Genomic DNA, 20,027 nt, shown 5'->3' with positions numbered 1-20,027 from the left:
TTAAGGTCAGGAGCGAGGAACAGTTTTCTGTAATATCCTCTTATTACCCATAGATGGCTCTCATTGAGCAACATGAAGAGAATAGAGTGATCTACGTCACATCCGTTCGGCGCAGAGAGAGATGCAAACATGGCGGCGCTAGCGGAGAAATCAACGAAGGAGCGTCTTCTTTCTGTTCTGGACGACTTAGAGGTTTTATCCCGGTAAATTTGAACTTTTTGAGTTTGTTAACTCGTTTTTTTCCACGTTGTTCTTATTTCCAATTACCTTAAAATTGGAAGAAACAACCGAGGGCTATTCGCTTGGCGGGTCAGAACTGTCTTTACCGGACTCTATTGCAGAAGTGATTTAAAAAATCACAATTTAGCGACTTCTGGTCGCTTAAACACTTAACCCTGCTTCATAATAATCTGTCCACGGTTTCGTACATTTGACGAATAAACTGCGGCGGGTGTTTGATGGAGTCTGCGTACCCTGGGTAACAAATCTTCGACTGTTTTTATTACAGCTGATAGAGATGTTGGCTCTGTCCAGAAGTCAGAAACTTCCTCAGCCAGGAGAAGACACGCAGGTAAACTGTTAACCATGTCACACGAGAGGATGTATCACACTTTGGATGTAAGAGAGAGCAGTCAGAGAAGCATGTAACTCTTCAATAAAAAAGGATGCTAGGGGACTTTTTAAACCAGTGGTGTCCAAAATGATGCTCCCAATTTAAAATGGTACAAATTTGATGTCTTAGTGTTGGCTTTTGATAGAAAATAACTATTTTTCTTCTATTTTTTTAGGGTGGCATTTTTACTGACAAATAGAAAATATGTGAAAAGTGAAGACTGTGTGTATCAGAGTTCTTATATGTCAACCTCTACGTTGATGTAGTGCAGCTAAATGAATGTATGAATAACGTAAATAAAATAGTAAATGGTTAGGTGAGACTTCCAGCTCCTTCCATTCACTTTGTACACAACAACACTCAAATTAAGTATCTGGTTACTCAGGTGTCTTTTTATTAACTATGCTTTTTTTTCCATTATTGGCTCATTGTTTCTGAGTTTGTGGCGTAGGTCAGTTCAGTTCTGGCGTATTTAAGGAGGGTTCGCTCTGTCCTCAGATTTGGAGCTACTCGTACAGAGGGACAAGGAGTTCCAGGAGCTGATGGAGGTGGCGCAGCAGCAGGGCAAGGTCCACCAGGAGATGCAGCTGCTGGAGAAGGAGGTGGAGAAGAGGGACAGCGACATCCAGCAGCTGCAGAAACAGCTGAAGGAGGCAGAACACATCCTGGTCAGAAGCAGTTATTTTGTCCTTACGTTCCTGTTGAAGGGGCAGTATTATTCACTGCTCCTTTGTTGAGCTTTACTGTGTGTTATTTTTTTATTCCTTCATCAAAAAGACTTGATTCTTTCATTCATATTCGAGAAATCCTTTCATGTCCACGGCAATCATTCAGCTGAGAAAAATGAATGGGTGGACCTTGCTCTGCTTTAGAGGATGAAGCTTCGTCTTAGAGCTCAAGTTTCCAAGCTTCCCCCTCATAGATTAAGACTCCCCAGTCAGGTCTTTCAGACTATCCAGCAGCAACTAGCAAACATCTGATGGAACTAATCAGCTGAGCTCATTATATGAGCTACTTCTCAGTGAAACACTGGTGAAAACGTTGTTAAAGTGTTAATAGAGGAGTCATGTTGCGATAACTTTCTGAGGGCGGAGTTTCACAAAGAACAGGAGCTTCTCAAAGAGACAGAGTTCCAATTTCATGGTGTGAAATTATTTAAGTCACATTTGATATATTTAGATATATCATTTTTGCAACAACTGAAGGTAAGATAGTTACCTGATATTGCTATAAAATAACACTACGACAGGAAAACACACATTTCTGCCCCTTTAATAACAATATGACAGTGGAACTGACAGTGTGACTGTTTTCCATTTTGTGTTTTATTTTTTGTGTTTTTTCCCCCAAAGGCCACAGCTGTTTACCAGGCTAAAGAGAAGCTGAAATCCATCGAGAAGGCCAGAAAAGGTGAGCAAAGCTTTCTGTGAATATTTACCTTTTAGATTTTTACATTTTTTTTCTCTGTCTCTTCCTGAAACTCTCCATACTTTCTCGTTCAACGCAGGAAGCATATCTTCCGAGGAAATCATCAAGTACGCTCACCGAATCAGCGCCAGTAACGCCGTGTGCGCGCCGCTCAACTGGGTGCCAGGTGAGAACCGGCTTCTCCTTTTGGTAATTTTGGTGTTTCTGTTCTGTTACCTGGAGTTGCTAACGGGAACGCCGCACGCAGGTGACCCGCGCAGACCGTACCCTACTGACCTGGAGATGCGCAGCGGGATGCTGGGACACATGGCCAACCTGCCGTCCAATGGGATGAACGGACATCTGCCAGGAGACGCTCTGGCTGCAGGACGGCTACCCGGTCAGTTTACCATGGAGGAACAGGAAGAACTGGAGACCAGTTCTGATCTTAGAATCAGACAAAATGGGCCGATGGTGACAGAATTACTATTCAGCCTGGAGAAATGTGGAATTAAGATTCCAGATGGAAAAATATGTGTTCGGACTGTATTTGGTATCCAGTTCTATAAGACTTCCTTCTTTTATTTATTTATTTTTTTTGCTTGCTTTCTTCCTTCACTCCTTTATTTCTTTCTTGACCAGATGTTGTGTTGTTTCTCCTCAGACGTTCTGACACCTCACTACCCCTGGCAGCCATCAGACGTCTCAGTGGGGATGCTTCCCCCTCACCATGGAAACGACTTCGGGCTGGAGCCGCCGGTCACAACAAGGAAAACGAGGACGACGTGGAAGCCATGTCCACAGACTCGTCCAGCAGCAGCAGCGACTCAGACTGAAACAAAGACACTGTGTTTGTGTGTATGTGTGTGTGTTTGTGTGTGTAATGTTAGGCAACACTTGAACATATATTTTCTCTCAAGGTTTTTTAACACCTGACCTAAAGCGTGAATCATTTCTGGAAAGGTGAGGTTATGAAGCGCCGCTCGTTTCCACTCTGTGAAATGCTGAAAACCTTTAACCCACTCTGTTTCTGTCGCCACGGTGATGCTGTTTTTCAGTTCACATTCACAATATTAGCTTGTGCATCACAAGCTGGAGATCAAATCACAAATTCTTCACAGTTTTTTTTTCTTTATTGAGTTTTAACTAGCACACCCTGACTGGTACCTTCATCCATCTTGTTTCTGTTTCAGGTCTGATCCCAGATAATTCGCATGATCATTCAGTTTAAAAGCTAAACAGTTTCTCGATATTGAAATGAACTTACGTTATTACATAGTGCCACCTAGTGTTCAAATGTAATAACTCTCAAATACTCAGCATGTGTAGAAGTCGAGAAGTAAAATGTTCTAAACTTGTGCACGAAAATGAAACAGATTCTGCAATGTTTTTATTTAGACAACAAAGATGAAGCCAAATTAAACCAAACTTCTGATTACACCTGAAGCTTTTTCTAAAGATTAAACAGGATATAAGTTGCTGAATGTATTTATTTATTTTAATTCCCTATAATTTGGACTGTGACCCGCATGTGTCCACTTAAACAAAACCCGAAACTCCACCCAGCAGTCACTTTTCTACGTTTAACATGTTGCCTCATTTATCAGAAATAGATCAACAGTATTTATCGTATGAATCTTGTTTGAATATCGTCATCCCTGGTTTCCTTTGGATGTTCCTCTGAATTCAAACAACAGGAGGGCTGATAGAGCCAAACAAACCAGCTTGCATTAGATTTTACAACCAGTGGGGTTTGAGTCTTTGTTACAGTCAAGATTCAAGTTTCCCAATCTTCTGGTTAAACTCCAATAGCAGCAGGTTACCTGAAATGAGACAATGTTGATTATTTTTTTTTTTTTCTCAAACTTCAACTGTAATTGGTTTAATGTAACCCTGCATATCAAAGCTCAGAGTATTTAATGGTCTGTCTGCTCTGTGTGATTCACTGAGTTTTTGTGTTGCATAACTGATGGTTGTGTGTGGTACAACATGTAAATAAGCTTGTATATATTTTTCTTGTAAATAAATCATTTTTGAATAGACCTTTTTGTACCTGGTTGCTACTATCAAAGTAAGAGACTTATTTACATAAAAATATAATAAAGGAGTGTAAATTGCATAAATCTTGATACTCTGATTATTTCATTTTGTGGATTTGAAAGAAATACCTTTCTTTATTTTAAAATTTTCTATTTTGTGGTATAAATTGTTCATAATCACCCAAAACCTTTTGAATTTTTTCTGAAACCATCTCTACACTCAATGCACTTCTTAAAGCTAATAACTAATAATTAAATATTTTTATATTGATGTAATTTGGCAGATGAAAACTGCTTTTGGTCTGATTGATAAAATATTTAACCATTCAATGGTCATCTTGAAGGTTCTCATGTGTCCGTTTGTGCAAAAACTATATTTGGTGCCTATTTTTCAGCATCACTGCCAAGCATACATCAAAAACAAAACGGAAAATCACACACTCAACAAATGAATGTCTTCATCATGGGTAAGTTAAAGCTTTGGGACGATCAAGCCAAAGTCCAGAAGAACTTTTGACAGAAATCTTTAATGTTATCTGAAGAGAGATGTGGACTATGTATGTTTTTTTTTTATTAGAAAATATATTTTTCGTAATATAATGTAATATATATATATATATATATATATATATATATATATATATATATATTTAGATATTTATATGTCTCATTTTTATTTTATCAACATCTTTGTCATGGGTGTGTATCCACATTATTCCTGGGAGGCTTACTGGGGAAGTAAGCCTCCCAGGAATAAGGAATAATGTTAGTTTTCATTAGTTAATTGAGTATTCACACATTTTGTACTGTCATCTGTTTGGATGGTGTAATGTCCATCTGTTACTTATTATGGGTGATGGGTTGTTTTATTGCTTCACTGTACTCTTTTCAAAATAACGGCCTGCGTTTCTGCAAGTACTTTTGTCTCCTAATTCAAACAATACTGTTTGAATTAATACTGCTACCGGAAGTAGCAGTATTTAATTGCAATTCGTAGTTTTTAAATTTTTTGCTAATCTATATTCACTATAGAAGTTACATCTCTCTCCTTACGGACACGCCGTCTGCTATCAGACAGTACAGAGTGAGTTTAATCACGGGGAGCGACAGGAGCACGATCGCTAAATTTTGCAATGGCATATAATCACTAAATGGTTTATTTATAATGCCATGTATAATATTTTTACCTCTTTGGAGTTTATTTGTGTACATGGTGCTGTTTCCTTATTTCCGACAGTACCTAAAGGTCACACGAGAGAAAGCCGAGTTTTGAAGCCCGCTGCGCATGCGCGTTCGTGACTTCTCGGTTGTATCGGGAGACATGGCGACGTCCCTGATTTGCGGCTGTTTGACGGCTAGCCTGAGATCTTCGGGGGCCAGAAACACTATCAGCTCTGCTTCAAAGGTAACTGCGTCACGAAACGGAAGGAAATTCCCTTGGCTTTCGTAGCATATGTCCCATTCTGTGTTTCACCTTCGCCCGACAAATGCAACTTCCTAAATAGTTGAAGGGGTCAAATCTGACATTAGCACAACTCCATAGAGTTTCCGTTGTTTTGGCTAACATGCTAACTAGCGGGACTCCGGCGTTAGCATGGCTAGCTGTCAATGTTAAAGCAACACGAGCGGTCCCACATAGCAAGTCGCTTCACTCTATTTTTTCCTTATGCTTGAGTCGGCACAAGGACGGGGTTCTGATGCTAAAGTGCCGCGAGGAAGTTCGGTGCCCGTCCCCGAACCAGCCGTTGCCCCACAGCTGGACTGGACCGTTTCATTTGTCCCATTGAGTCCTTTGGGAAAGACCTGGGGGTAAATCCTCTCAGCCTCTGTTTGGACAGACAGTTTTCACTGCTGTCTGAAAGCGCAGCGGCCTGAAAAAGCACGAGAGAGACCTTGAAATGGGGAAATATATTTACTACATTTAAAAACTAGTTGTTTTTTTTTCTATTTAGCGTAACTCCAGATAGAGACAAAAAATATCAATTGTTAATGTTTCTTGTTTTGATACCCTTGAACTGTTTCTCATTTTAAAATGACTCTTCCATTCGAGATGCACCAACCAGATGAGAATATTATGTTTGTAAATGATGAAAAACATCAATAATTTGATCTTCTTCCTCATAGTGATGCACTTCTTTCTGCCGTAAATTTTGCGGTTGCTATGCGACAGTAGGTGAAATGGTTCAACCAATCAAGGCGGTTGTTTTAGGTATTTTTTCCAGAGAGTTGATAAACTCAGATTTATTTTTATTGTAATGTGCAGGAATCATGTGTTAATGAAGGGCAGTGGCATTGCTGAAACCTGGAGGAACCTGGGGTTTTAGTAGTCCCGTGATTCACTTTAAAATGTGTTTACATTGCACTTTATTTTGTCCCCATTACGTTCAGATGTATACGAGAATTTTATAGTGTGCAACTGGTGCTTTTGCAGTTGTCAAAATACACAAAAAAGTTATCAGAATCAGCTGAAATGATTAGTGGACAATTTCTGTGTGATTTATACTGATAATTAAACTAACCAGCTTTATAACTGTGAAGTTTGTGTTGTTTTGCTTGGTCTGAGTGTGAAAACGGCCATGTTTGACTGTTGAAATAAATTGTAGAATTGTTCTTAAAGTAGAAACTGTTGATCATGTCAAACTCAGTTAGTCATATTATCAAAAGATGTCTTTTTAGTAGTATTTATCTGACATTTAAATTCCTATAGAAGTCTTGTGAGAAGTCCTGCTGACTCAGACTGAGTAACTTTTTGTTTCACATCCTCAGCTGGGTTTCCAGTCCTGCTTTTTCAGTGCTGCAGGCGGCAAACACGTCTTATGTGTTGCAACTAAGTTCCTGTTCACACGTCTTTTTACAAAGGAATATTGCTTAAACAAGTAGGCAATGTAGTAAACTCAGCCAATCTGACTGCTTCAAAACAACCACAGCTTCCTGATAGAAATCAAATATCATTTTTAATGTTTTGGAATATAAAGTTATTAAAATACAAGGTGATGCAGATTGGGAATCATGACAAAGCAAGTATGTGGATATATTGGTGCATTATTTGTTCCAAACTGCATTGCATGGTGCCCTAAATCTCCGTTTTTCCATGTACACACACATACACAAGAATTTTTTCTTAATGTTCACTTTGGTTGGCGTTTTTATAAAAAAAAATTTTGGGAACAGAATGCAATATATAAAAACTTATATAACTGATTATTTTTTTCCCAGATATCTGCTGACTTGCAGACTATACTCAATTCAATTACAATAGTTAGCTGTTTGTGCAATGTGCTATTAGTTCATTTGATCAAGATCTTGTCTTTCACACATTAGTGGAGATTGTTTTCTACATCAAAAATAAAAAAAAAAAATCACAGAATTTAAAAGAACGGTTGATATAAAATTGACTATTTTTAAAACTTTATATTCAAACTTTATTTTCTCATTAAAAACACACCTGGAGTGTTGGTTTGATTCTTTCATGCATGTTTGAGAAATCCTTCAATCTCCCATGGCAATCATTCAGATGTGTCAAACACCTGGGTGGTCCTAGCACGGTCTGCAAGGATGAAACTCCTCCTCCAAGTTTCAGAGCTTCTGCCTCAACCCTCCCCTGCGACTCTCTCACTCAGCTCCTTCAGACTAGCCAGGAGCAATTAGGAAATACCTGATGGAGCGGCACATCTGCTCAGCTTGTTATACCAGCTACTTTGTAGCTGGTAAAAACACTGTTGAAGGGTTAATAGAGGAGCCATGACTTCCTGAGGGTGAAGTTTCAGAAAGAGCAGGAAATTCTTAAAGAGACAGAGGCATTACATTAGTAAGTCAAATTTCTTCCAAGTTGTATTTGATATATGTAGCATTTTTTTCAGTTTGACTTACACAAACTGGATCTAATCATAAATTCACTTTAATGGCAGCGGAAACCCAGCTGGTTCATCTTATGTAGGATCTGACACATACCCTGTCAAAACATAAACATTAAGATAACAGGAAGATCCCCATGTTTAGCTCTCATAGCAATAATTGTCTGTACTCATTGGTTGGATGTTTGTGTCCTCAGGTCCTTGGCGGCACCACGGGTCTGTTCGGTGGCCATGTGTCCCAGCTGCAGCCTCCCCACCTGCAGCAGCAGCAGAGGAACCTCTCCCTACATGAATACATGAGTATAGGCCTGCTGAAAGAAGCCGGCATCTCCGTACCGGCGGGAATGGTGGCCAGCTCCTCCGACGAGGCCTACGATGTGGCTAAGAAGATCGGTAAGAGAAAAACGACAACAAAACAAAAATGTGAAGGTTAGAGGATTAGGAATGAGCAGCATCTACTAAAGATGATTTCTTAATTAGCTGACTAATTTAATATCTCCAAGCTGCAGGCAGAAAAACTATTGAACTGTAAAAAAGAAGGACATTGATTTTGTCCTTTGGTTCGATATGCCTGATGTTTAAATCATTGGTTAATTATTCTCATGTAGTTCTGGAAAGAAGATCATTAGGATGATTGGGAGCAAATATTAGATGCCTTCATAAACTCTTTCAAACCGACATTTTATTATTAAAGTACAAAAGTTTGACATGTGCTGAAAAAGTGAGAGCATAGATTTCTGAGCTGCTTAAATGTATTCATCACATAAAAATTAATGTTTCTGAGGTTGTTTGTTGTCAACAATAACTGTGTTAGAAAAGGCAAGTTGTGACCAAAGAGCCAAATAGATTACAGGTTTAAGATTTAGCTTCATTTTCTAAACTTCAGAACTTTTCTGGCAATATTCTTTAGCAGTTGAGTGTTTTTGCTGTTTTTTTCCCAGTCACACGTTTTGTTCTGACATCTTTTTTTGGTGTTAGGCTCCAAGGACCTGGTGGTGAAAGCTCAGGTTCTGGCTGGAGGCAGAGGGAAGGGGACGTTTGAGGGTGGGCTGAAGGGAGGAGTGAAGATCGTTTACTCGTAAGTACAGCCATGACAGTCAACTTGTTCCATTTTTGTCACTCGAGAGTGTCATTAATAACTTCAACGTGAATGTTGTGTAATGAAAGAAACCTGGAATTAGTTATATTTTCTACAAATCTGTCTGAAATAAAAACTAATATTAGGTTGATGAATATTCTACCAAGTCTGCAGGAAAGCTAGAAAGAATATGGTTGTTGTTCTTGTGCTGGTAACATATGGAAGAGATTTAGGGCTACCCCAAAAAAATTTGACTCACCAAATTCTGAGATTGTTTTGACTTTTTATGATCAAATCAAGAGTTTAAAGTTTAAATTTTTTTCAGTGACCTTAATCCTCTTCCACAGTGACAAATGCAACCTCTACATATATATTTATCAGAAAAAAAAAGTTTTTGGACTTACTGATGGTTTATTTAAACGATCCCAATCATCATCCTCTTTAAATTCTCCTCCTTTGGTTTTCCCTGCAGCCCAGAAGAGGCTCGGGAAATTTCCTCTCAGATGATTGGTCGAAAACTGTTCACCAAACAGACCGGGGAGGCGGGTCGAATCTGCAACCAGGTGTTCATCTGCGAGCGCAGGTACCCGCGCAGAGAGTACTACTTCGCCATCACCATGGAGAGGTCTTTTCAGGTGAGACACTGTGGTTAAATAAATCTGCTTTATTTAACCACCTGAGCACCTGAACCACTTACAGTTGACTTTAAGCAGTTGTTTTTCTTTGGATATGTCACATTTCTACAAATTCAGAAATGAAATGAACCTGCACAAGGTTTTGCTGACTAAAGTGGATTACCACCACTAGGGGGCAGTCTTGTATTAAAAGTAAGCCTAAGTCATTCATACATTCTATGTGTTCATTACATGAGGAGTTCCTGAAGAAGTGTTCCTGATTCAGATCAGTTAAACACAGCGGGGGCAAAGTGTGAACATTTTGGATATTAATCTTTAATTAACCAGACTTGAGATTATGACCTAAAACTAATCTGCTGCTCTGCCAATCATTCAGCAGGGGAACATCTCCCCTGTTGAAGTGGGCAAGGCTTCACACACTTCTCTAATCTTGAGGGATCCTGAGAACTTCCTGTAGAATAACAGGTTTATTATTATAATTATTATTATTGCTGCTATATTTAGTCCTGGGTTCTTATTATTGCTCTTATCTGCTGCAGAGGAAAACAGCAGGGATGTGTGCCAGAGAAGTGGCATTTCAGTCAACTCGTGTGTTACATTGTGTTATTGATGCAGCTGTTTGCGTTCACAATCAGTCCGTTTCAATGCTGAAGTGATTAGAGTATTGTGGCGTAACTAAATGCCCTCTGATGAATTGACAAGTCATTTGCTTTGAGTCTGCGTTAAGAACATGCTATTCTGTGATAGGAATGTCGTTTTGGGGGCTTTGTTTACTGAATAATGTGGCTGTTTGCTGGTTTGACTATTTTTATTTTATTTTACATTTACTACTTGATCTTGAGAGTGTATTCTCTTGATTTTTGTTTTTTTTAAATGTGAACGATCAACATGCTCACAAGTATGTGGGAGGAAAATGAAAAGAGGTTTCAACACTATTAAGGCACCTTCGTCTGTTAGAATGGCCCAAACAAAGTCAGAATTTGAGAAAGCGACTGCTTGTCACTCGGCTCCATAGAGGAACTTATTGATAAACCAGTGTCAGCTGTATTGAGATGTGAGTCCTCTCTAAAGGTTTTTCACATGTACCGACACGAGAACCAATGCATTCCTCTTGTCTCCCAGGGTCCTGTGCTGATTGGCAGCTCGCAGGGGGGCGTGAACATCGAAGACGTGGCAGCAGAAAATCCAGACGCCATTGTGAAAGAGCCCATCGACATCGTAGAGGGCATTAAGAAGGAGCAAGCTGTCAAGGTACGATCGAAAGGCAAAACGCCGGCTGGAGACGCTTTAGCTGAGACATCGAAGAGCAATAGAGGCGGCGGTTTCTAAGTTGACGCTGTTATTGCTATGGCGATCCTACATTTAGACAGAAAACTAACAAACTAGTTTTGTGACCTGATCTGGGGGACCTACTCATTGTGTAATTCTAGACATTATATCAAATGTATTTCAAATGAGTATTTGTGTATAAAAGTGTATAAAATGACATACTTTGTATTTTTATGAAGCTTCTCTGAGTTGAACTGGACTTCTGTGTTTTTTCAGATCTTTCTTTTAAGATTCTGATTCATTTCTGCAACTTGCCACTTTTAAATGTTGATATATTAACTCTGATACATCTGCTAACTAAGCTATTAAACAAGCAGCGTTTTAAATTATGAAAAACTGAAAATTGTTATGCAATCTGTTTTGTGACTGAGAACAATTCGATAAGCAGCAAGAGATGATAATTGGCTGAATTGTAAAAGTCGGTTTTTACCAACACAGACTGTCGCTGTCTTAATGAAGCGAGGTAAATTTCAGGACCTAAAATGTCACACCAGCAAATTATTATTGAGTCAATAAAAGAAGGGAAAACTGCTCTGTCATCTTTGTGTCAGATTTAAAGCTACTGACCTCCAGCTAGTTTTTATTTTTGAGGGATATTTTTCTTGCTAAAAGCTTACAGTTTACAAATCTCACATAAAACTTAATTTTATTGGTGTGAAAATGATATAAAATGTTTGAAAAACATCAAATAATGCCAGCTTAATTGGAAAACCTAATGATCCGAGGACTGAACTGTGGGGGAACCTCACAGATTATCTAGACATGGTGTTTGTTTGTACACCAAGATTAGATTTAAATCATTTTAGAGCCCAAAACAGAGCAGATAATTTACACAAGTCCTATAGCTGATATATAGACATCATTTAGTTTCTCCTTTTTTCTGCCAGCTGTGGCTAAAGATGGTGAATCAAGCCAGAAACCCAAAGCAATGATGTCACCTTCTGTAACTCAGCAGGCATTGCAGCTCCTACCTGTATGAGCTGTGACGATTTGTGACGATGCGCTCTGCGTTGCCGCAGGTTGCTCAGAAGATGGGCTTCCCAGAAGCTCTGGTGGACGAGGCGGCGGAGAACATGATCAAGCTCTACAATGTTTTCGTCAAGTACGACGCATCCATGTTGGAGATCAATCCAATGGTGGAAGATTCCTCTGGTGTCGGTATGAACACGCCTGCTCTACCTATCACACTTCCAATATTAATCTTCGACAGGACCAGGAAATGCATAAGAACCAGAAATTTGTTCTTAATCACTTTTATGCTAGATTAAAGAAATGTATAATAATAATTATTGTGCAAATAAGTGCAACAGATTTTTTGTCTTTGAATCTTGAACCTTTGAACAATTCTGTTTGGATTGATGTGCAGTTTCTTCATGAGGGTTTTCCACAGTTTTCACATTTGTTGCTCATGACTGAATCTCCTTGTATTATTAGTTTCAATCATGACCAAGTGAAGCCTGGAGGCCCACTAGGCTAATAGTACACTCGGGGAAACCCTGGGCCATCATTCGACGTTCCAGCAGCACAAAAACATCTCATTAAATAGTCACAGAAACGATTCACCAGATCATTATTCACCTCCTTCTTCGGCCATTTCAGCCCACACACTTGGATCCTGTTGTAAAGATGATCTAAAGATGTTGTGCTTCACTTTTCAGAAAATTTACTGGATCAAAAGAGGAATGTATTTATTTATTATGCCTAGTTTTATTGTTATTTTCTGAGATTTATTTTAACACATTTTTACTAGACCACACTTTGGTTGCTGGAGTCCAACAATGTTATTCCATATTTTGCTTGACTCAATTGGCAGAGAAAGCTTTATCCAATTTGTCCATCATTATTACTAAAGATTTTATGCCTCCGATGATTGGCATAAACTTGGCTAAGGATGGATATGTTTACATGAATGTAATCTTCCATCGACATGCATGTGTGCCCTTCTGTAAAGGTCGCTGCTATTTTTGTCACAGCATTACGGAAGTTAAGTCAATGGCCGTCTTGCAGGGAGAAATACGTCAGTCAGTGAAATTGTTGAAATGATCAAAAGATCAATTTCTCTTTAAACTCTGTGTGTGTATGCGCTCTCGCTCAGCGTGATGGCCTGACGCCTGGTAAATGCCGTCGTAAGAGGAGGGGAACGCCGACCTTCATGGAAAATGACGAGGATCAGTTTAGATGGCGACTGTCAACTAATTAGCCTGATTCCAAAAGTCACCTTCAAAACCTGTTGAGGATTGTGTCAGAAAACCAATCAAATTCTTTAGTATTTGACTCGCAGGTCAAAGCCGATCCAGAAAAAGATCAGTCAGTTTTGATCATTGACCAGTTGACTGCTGCCTCTCTAGTCTTCCAACATTACTCGCCTAAAATCCTTTCTAGTATTTGTTTACGTTCACACAGGGGCGAAAACATGAGACTTTTTCACGGCAGTCCTAACGACCCAATTCCAATATTTTCATCCCTCCAAAACTTTTAAGTTCCTCAAAGCATCAAGTGCGGCCAAGTTTAAAAAGAACTTTAAGCTCATTTTAAAGAATGAATGAAACTTCCTGTGGTCCTAACATGCTTGTTTGCATGAACAGTAATGTGCATGGACGCAAAAATCAATTTGACGCCAACGCAGCGTATCGCCAGAAGAAGGTGTTTGATATGAGGGACTGGAGCCAGGAGGATCCCAGGGACCAACAGGCTGCCAAGGCTGACCTCAACTACATTGGTCTGGACGGGACCATTGGCTGTCTGGGTCAGTGGGTTTTAGTTTAGCTTTTGTGTGTGTGTGTGTGTGTGTGTGTGTGTGTGTGTGTGTGTGTGTGTGTGTGTGTGTGTGTGTGTGTGTGTAAGATGAGGGTTTTGTACTTTTTTTTATGTCTCTCCATTTAAGTGTTTCAAAGTGAATGTTCAGAGATTTATCAAGTGAAGTCATTCTGACATTTAGAACCAGAATCCGTTCATGACTGTTTTTTTTTTCTTTTCTTTTTTGTCAAGTGATCGTATTTTTTCAAGTGATTATTTCTAAAATGCGGAAGTTCTTTACTTGAGTGGTCAGTTTGTGATCTTCTGGTTTTATTGCAGCCTTTACTTGTTGAAACTCAATATAACTGATTCCAAATTCTCTTTAATAATTAGAATAATGTAAGATGAGCATTCAAATGGCTTTTTTTCTAACCCTCTTATGGTGAGCTGTCATTGATTAGTGATATTATTTGGCATTATGTCATGTTGAGGGAGGAAAGGTTCTGTAGAGGACCTTTACTAGTTTTTATACTAGATATTTACTAGTTTATAATATTTTAAGCAAATAGAAAATTAACAGAAGTTAACAGAGACTGTCTTATAATCATATTGTTTTTGGGGTGCACCGATAAATCGGTCCTGTTTTCCTTAATTTTGGAAGATCAGCTATCAGACAACTTCATCAACTTTTCAGAGAAAAAACAAATTGCAATCGGTGCTCCCTAGGGGTTAGCATTGCCAACTTTATTAAAATATCTCTTCTTGTGTAGATCCTAACTTAATTTCTGAAATTTGGCTGCCCTAGTTAAAGTTCAAAATGAAAAAGGAAAGAAAATCTGCAGTACACTGGACAACTTCTTGTTATCTACAAACTTAAAAAGCTGCAGGGATCTCTTGAAATATTAAAAAATACAGCTTCCATTTTAAATAGCGTCCTGCGTCTCTACTTCCTCTGACGTAATGCTGAATATCTCACTGATACTGGGAAAATAGTGAAACTTCTTCTTTTTCTTAATAACATCTACACTGAAGAGTGTTCAATGACAGTAAGAGGAGCATATTCTGGATCTAAATAATCTTTATAATGTCAACTCATCAAACCAATGGGCTTTATGCTCTCCAGTTAACGGTGCTGGTCTGGCTATGGCCACCATGGACATCATCAAGCTCCACGGTGGCACACCGGCCAACTTCCTGGACGTAGGAGGTGGGGCCACAGCCCACCAGGTGACGGAGGCGTTCAAACTCATCACTTCAGACCAGAAGGTAAGAAATTCAGCTCCATGTTTTAACCTGGACAAACGTTTTACTGACTACGATGCTTCAGGATGTGTCATAATATCCAAATATTGAACAGAAATAAGGGAGTTTTTGGAGAAACCGTTTAAATTTGTTTGTACTTTATTTTCTTAACTTGTGTAGTCTAAATATTGTTCTGTGTAAAATTGTGCATTTATCCCTCATTGTGTCTTTTGTAACTCAGGTTCAGGCCATCCTAGTCAACATCTTTGGAGGCATCATGAGGTGTGATGTCATCGCTCAGGGCATCATCATGGCTGTGAGAGACCTGGATCTGAAAATCCCCATCGTAGTACGGTTACAAGGTGCGCCACGCTCACAGCCGCAAAGAAAGGGGAAGCTAATGATGCTGAGCGGCACACAAAGAGGCAGCCGGGTTTCTGCAGCATGAACACTTCCCTCTGATGATTCATATTTCCATAATCAGAGCTCAACAGGCGCAGCATGGCGCCATCAGCGGTGACTGGGGGTCTCGAGTTTGATTGTTATGGTGAAGAGGGAGTGCAGATTTCCATTAGCTAATCTCATTATAATCCTCATCTATTGTCATGAGATTTGAGATAAATAAGCAAATGGAGGCTCCTTATTTAGTCTCCTCTGTTGTGTGTCTCGCCTGTCCTTGGAAACAGGCCAAGGAATCTAGTCATGTGACGAAGATGTTCTTAGCTGACTTCCATCTGAGGGTTTTAGTGAAAAACATGCAGAAAAGAACACAGTGCATAGGACGGCTATGCTAAATATGTATTTTGCTCTGCTGTGATGCTAGGATGGAAACTCTGGCCTTGGAGCATCTGAACTTATTTTGAATATATTTAGGTTTTAATTTTTGCAGTAAGAAAATAGACAGTGAAATATGACCTTTTATCTGGCTTCAAAGAGTGAATTGCATACAGAATTCACCATCAGCAAATATTGTGCTAGTGTTTTTCTTAGACCAAAGAAATCCTTCAAAGTTAATAAAGCTTCACTTTTGACGGGTCAGATGGACTCAAATGGTGACAGCAGCAGGGTGCAGGAGTTCCTAATTGTATTTTTTGTCATAGTGCGGTTGTTAAATATGTTTGGAGCAGAGGGGATCTTTCTGTTTACAAAATGAGCAAAACCACAAGAATAGGAAATGGAGAACGTGCAAAATCAAAGCCTAGCAAACTGCAGGCAAACCTGTCTTCTCAGTGACAGCATTCACACCACAGAGTGTTTGTTGAACATTCACTGATCAGCTGCCAAGTTCTTTAATCTGAAAATTGTCCGGCAACCAGATGATTTCTCTCAGTCCTGTTGAGGGTCGTTGACTGAAAGCAGCATGTGACATCAGTTAACAGCTTCTCTGTAATTCATCTTCAGGAACGAGAGTGGACGACGCCAAAGCTCTGATCGCTTCCAGCCCCTGAAAATCCTGGCCTGTGACGACCTGGATGAAGCTGCAAAGATGGTAAAAACACACACTTACACACACTTGGCTCTGTCTTTGTTCGTTTGACCCGGATGTTCCGGCAAGAAACCAAGAGAAGAAACCAGGTGCCTCAGGAAGGAGGGAGGATTCTGGGGAAGAACAATCAAATGATGGAGGTGTTGAGGATCGGCAGTCCGATCTCACTTGGAAGTGTGGCTTTACATTTCCGCATGTTTCTCTTGGGTCATAGAAAATTTTCAGTTTTCTTCTGGAACTTGAATGATGATTCAATAAAATCCTTGTGCAGAATCCTTTGAGTTTATTTTAGTAACATAACTTTCTGCCTGACAAAGTACAAAACAGTCAAAACTGTACACTGCAAAAACAAAATCTTACCAAGTAATTTTGTTTTCAGTCAGTAATTTTTAGTACTAATTCAACTGGCAGATTTTTTCACTTGGAACAGGAAGGAATGTCTGTTTATAAGTGAAATAATCTGCAGTGGATCTTGAACTTTTTAAAAATCTATTCAAGAGGTATTGACTGAAAACAGGCTTATTTATCTTTCTGAAAAGTTATTTCTAAGTTAGTTAGAAGTGTACTAATAGAAACTGGACCAAAGATTCTTGGTAAGACTTTGTTTTTTACAGTGTTCAAACATGGTGAGCGCTGATCGCCTCTGTTCTTCTGTTTTCAGGTTGTAAAGCTTTCTGAAATCGTTTCGTTGGCGAAAGAAGCTCAAGTGGACATCACCTTCCAGCTGCCCATCTAAGGAACCCCCTCTCTTCCCTGTCGCCCCTCAACGACCTCCGTCCCCTCCACCCCACTCACCGACAGAAGGACCGACGTCTCCAGACGTGTCCGCCTTCATCTCAGTCGTCTTTCCCGATGGAGAGACTCTGAACGGCTCCCACTTCAAGCAAACTACTTCCTCCACGCTCTGTGTCGTTTGCACATCTCAGTCAATCCCACAATGTTTAGTCGCACTTAGAATGAAACGCACAAGCCGCTCCCAGCTTCAAGACCCTCCTCTATTCTCCACAACTCTGAGAGAACGACTCGCAATCCGTCGGTCTGTTTACTTCCTTACTTGCTTGAAAAACCTGGTCTAAAATAGAAAGGTTATCTCGTTCACTGCCGATCACATTTAGCTTATAATCCAGTTCAGGACAGACAACGAACAATCGTTAAGCGTATTCAGATGTTTCTCATGGTCACAGACGAATTGTTCAGATTGTTTCAGACTGAACACATGAGACTTTCTGGCTTCCTGATTGTCGTTGCTTCATTGACAAATGGGAAGTCGGTAAGTTTTTTGTTTTTGTTGTTTTTAGAAGAAAGTTTGCTGGTGGTCTTTTCAAACACAAGAGTTTCAGGTGAATCTTTAGAATTTCAAGACCAAGTCAGTATTTTTTGGTCTCTCATACGATCCAAGTTATTGCAGATGAGTTTGTCGATTTTCGTCTGGTACCCTAATAAAATCAAAATTCATTAAAATAATGCTGTCAGGAAAATTACGTCAGTGTTCAGATTTATTGAACGTGTATTCGGATAGATATGTAGAGAAATGTTCAATTAAATCACAATTTGGTGATGATTTTTCTTGCAGTTCAGTTTGTTGAAATGCTAGGCTAACACACTTTATGCTATATTATATTTCAGTTTTTAAAACTGAATGGCTGGAGCTTTGACTGCTTTCTGATCAGTGGAAACAGCTGTTTATATATATAGCGTTAGCAGTTCAGATGCACAACAGAAACATCAGAACATCTCTGCTGCTTGAAAGTAAATTGTACATATTCTGCTTTGTCCTTTTGGTCCTTTTTGGACCTTTTTGGACCTCAAATCTTTTCCAGACTATACAACATTCTACTTCTATTAATATTAAACCGTAAAGAAGAGATATTGGATATTATCCTTAATTGTGTCCTTTGCTTTTAACTTCTCATGGGTCTGTCACAGGAAACAATCTTTCTATCATTTTTCTTTTTTTTATATATAATGCAAAAACTTAAAATTCATAGACTTGGAGTGTTTGAAGCATGTTTTTCCCTCTAGTATTTCCTAATTGACTCAAATGGTGTTCAGGAAGTAGGAAGTAAAAGCTGATGATCCCGAGTCTCACGTCTTTGTTTTTCCTTTTTTAATCTCAAATCTCCTGTCGTCTTGAGTGCCGGCTCAAAACTGTTTGAGGAACCACTACTGTTCTTTTATGTTTTTTTTCCTTAGGTTACAAAAAAAATAGTTTGCTGCTGGACTCTTCATCTAATCCGTTAGCTGAAGAGGCCAGCTAATATTTGTTTATAGATAAATAAAACCTGCAGGAGCCGTCGCACAGCAGCTGCTTCTCTTCCTTTCTGTGTCTAAGGTCAGAGTCTTGCTCGTCTGCGCCCCCCTCAGATGAACTGTGAAACAACCGTAGTTGTTTCCTCCCCTCTCCTTGTTTCTCCCCTCCACTTCCCCTGCCTCAGCGTCGCGAACACGCAAACATTGTGAGTTGTACGTTATTTTATCTTGTAAATAACCAGACTGCTGTTCTCACTCTGTAACATATTTATGATCCTCTGAAAGAGTTCAACATTGAAAAATAAATAGAGAACAGCAAGGTTTTTTTTCCATCTCCAGTGTTTTTTGTTGGTTGTTGTCTTGAATGGTTTGAATACAGAAAGCTTTATTTAAAATAAATAAATAATAAATAAACAAAGTATAGGTTTTATGCTCTGGGACAGACATTAGTGAAAGTTTACATGGGCAATAGCCCAAGGCACCAAGTTTTGGGGGTGACTCAAAAGATATATATATATTTTTTTGTGACGAATGCTGTGCCCTCTAGATTTATATAACACTCATAGGCCCATACGAAGTTTTTTTTTCTCTTCTGATGTTACATTTTTATTAATCTGAACTCAAATATTCAAAAGCTCTGAACTTGCACTGCAACAGCTCTGCATTGTCGTGTTTGTTTCATGGAGCAGGAGAGCCTGCTGCACACCTGCAGTTATAATTGATATCAATAGATGTCACTATATGATCAATTTTAATATCACAGATGTCATATATTTATACATCTGTTTTCCATACATTCACATAATCACTGCAGATTTAAGATAATAAATATCAGTTTATCTAAAAAGTTGTATTCTAATTTGAAACGTTTTACATAGTTAAATATGGGAACGACAAAAGTCTTAACTCACAAAGAAGAAAAGGTGCGAAAGTTGATTGGTTTGAAATACAGAAATTCACTGCAGATAATTTTTCCGCGTACAAAGTCAAAAATATTCACGCCCCTTCAACTTGTCCAGATTGTTACAGCAACAAACTTTCTTTTAATGCGATTTGATGTAACACCTCACAGTGGAGGCCACGATTAGGATTCACGTGTCACATGTAATCAATATAAGTTTGTCAAACATAATTTATGACGACTTCATAAACTTCATATATTGGATTAACTTAAGTTGATGACGTGTAGCAAATTGACTCATAAACTCTTTTGATTTTGCACATCTGATATGCCATCAGTTGCTGTCAGATTTTATTTATTTTGTTCATGTTTTGCTTTTGCACTGTAAAATTGCAGCCTGGGTTCAGTAAAGTCTATCTAATCTAATCCTCGCTGTGGTAAAAAAAAAAAAAAAAAC

The 20,027-nt window shown here is 39.0% G+C and overlaps 2 protein-coding genes across 2 annotated transcripts; both read left to right on the top strand.

Annotated features, from left to right (window-relative positions):
• Nucleotides 1-517: 517 nt before the first annotated feature.
• LOC129360968 (mediator of RNA polymerase II transcription subunit 4-like) lies at nucleotides 518-2,962 on the top strand. Its single transcript, XM_055031510.1, is given in 7 exon segments — nucleotides 518-536; nucleotides 1,112-1,281; nucleotides 1,966-2,023; nucleotides 2,121-2,207; nucleotides 2,289-2,420; nucleotides 2,685-2,771; nucleotides 2,774-2,962. Coding segments are annotated over 7 exon segments (636 nt in total). The 3' UTR covers nucleotides 2,857-2,962.
• Nucleotides 2,963-5,364: 2,402 nt separating this feature from the next.
• On the top strand, nucleotides 5,365-18,961 carry LOC129361488 (succinate--CoA ligase [ADP-forming] subunit beta, mitochondrial-like). The gene is given in 13 exon segments (XM_055032358.1): nucleotides 5,365-5,464; nucleotides 8,111-8,306; nucleotides 8,892-8,991; nucleotides 9,464-9,626; nucleotides 10,749-10,877; nucleotides 11,975-12,113; nucleotides 13,541-13,561; nucleotides 13,564-13,701; nucleotides 14,815-14,957; nucleotides 15,175-15,295; nucleotides 16,335-16,373; nucleotides 16,376-16,422; nucleotides 17,081-18,961. Coding segments are annotated over 13 exon segments (1,395 nt in total). The 5' UTR covers nucleotides 5,365-5,380; the 3' UTR covers nucleotides 17,156-18,961.
• Nucleotides 18,962-20,027: the final 1,066 nt, after the last annotated feature.

The sequence above is a fragment of the Poeciliopsis prolifica genome, unplaced genomic scaffold, assembly GCF_027474105.1.
Source record: "Poeciliopsis prolifica strain line A6 unplaced genomic scaffold, Auburn_PproV2 SCAFFOLD007, whole genome shotgun sequence".
Taxonomy (NCBI): domain Eukaryota; kingdom Metazoa; phylum Chordata; class Actinopteri; order Cyprinodontiformes; family Poeciliidae; genus Poeciliopsis; species Poeciliopsis prolifica.
This window is presented reverse-complemented; position numbering and strand designations above follow the sequence as displayed.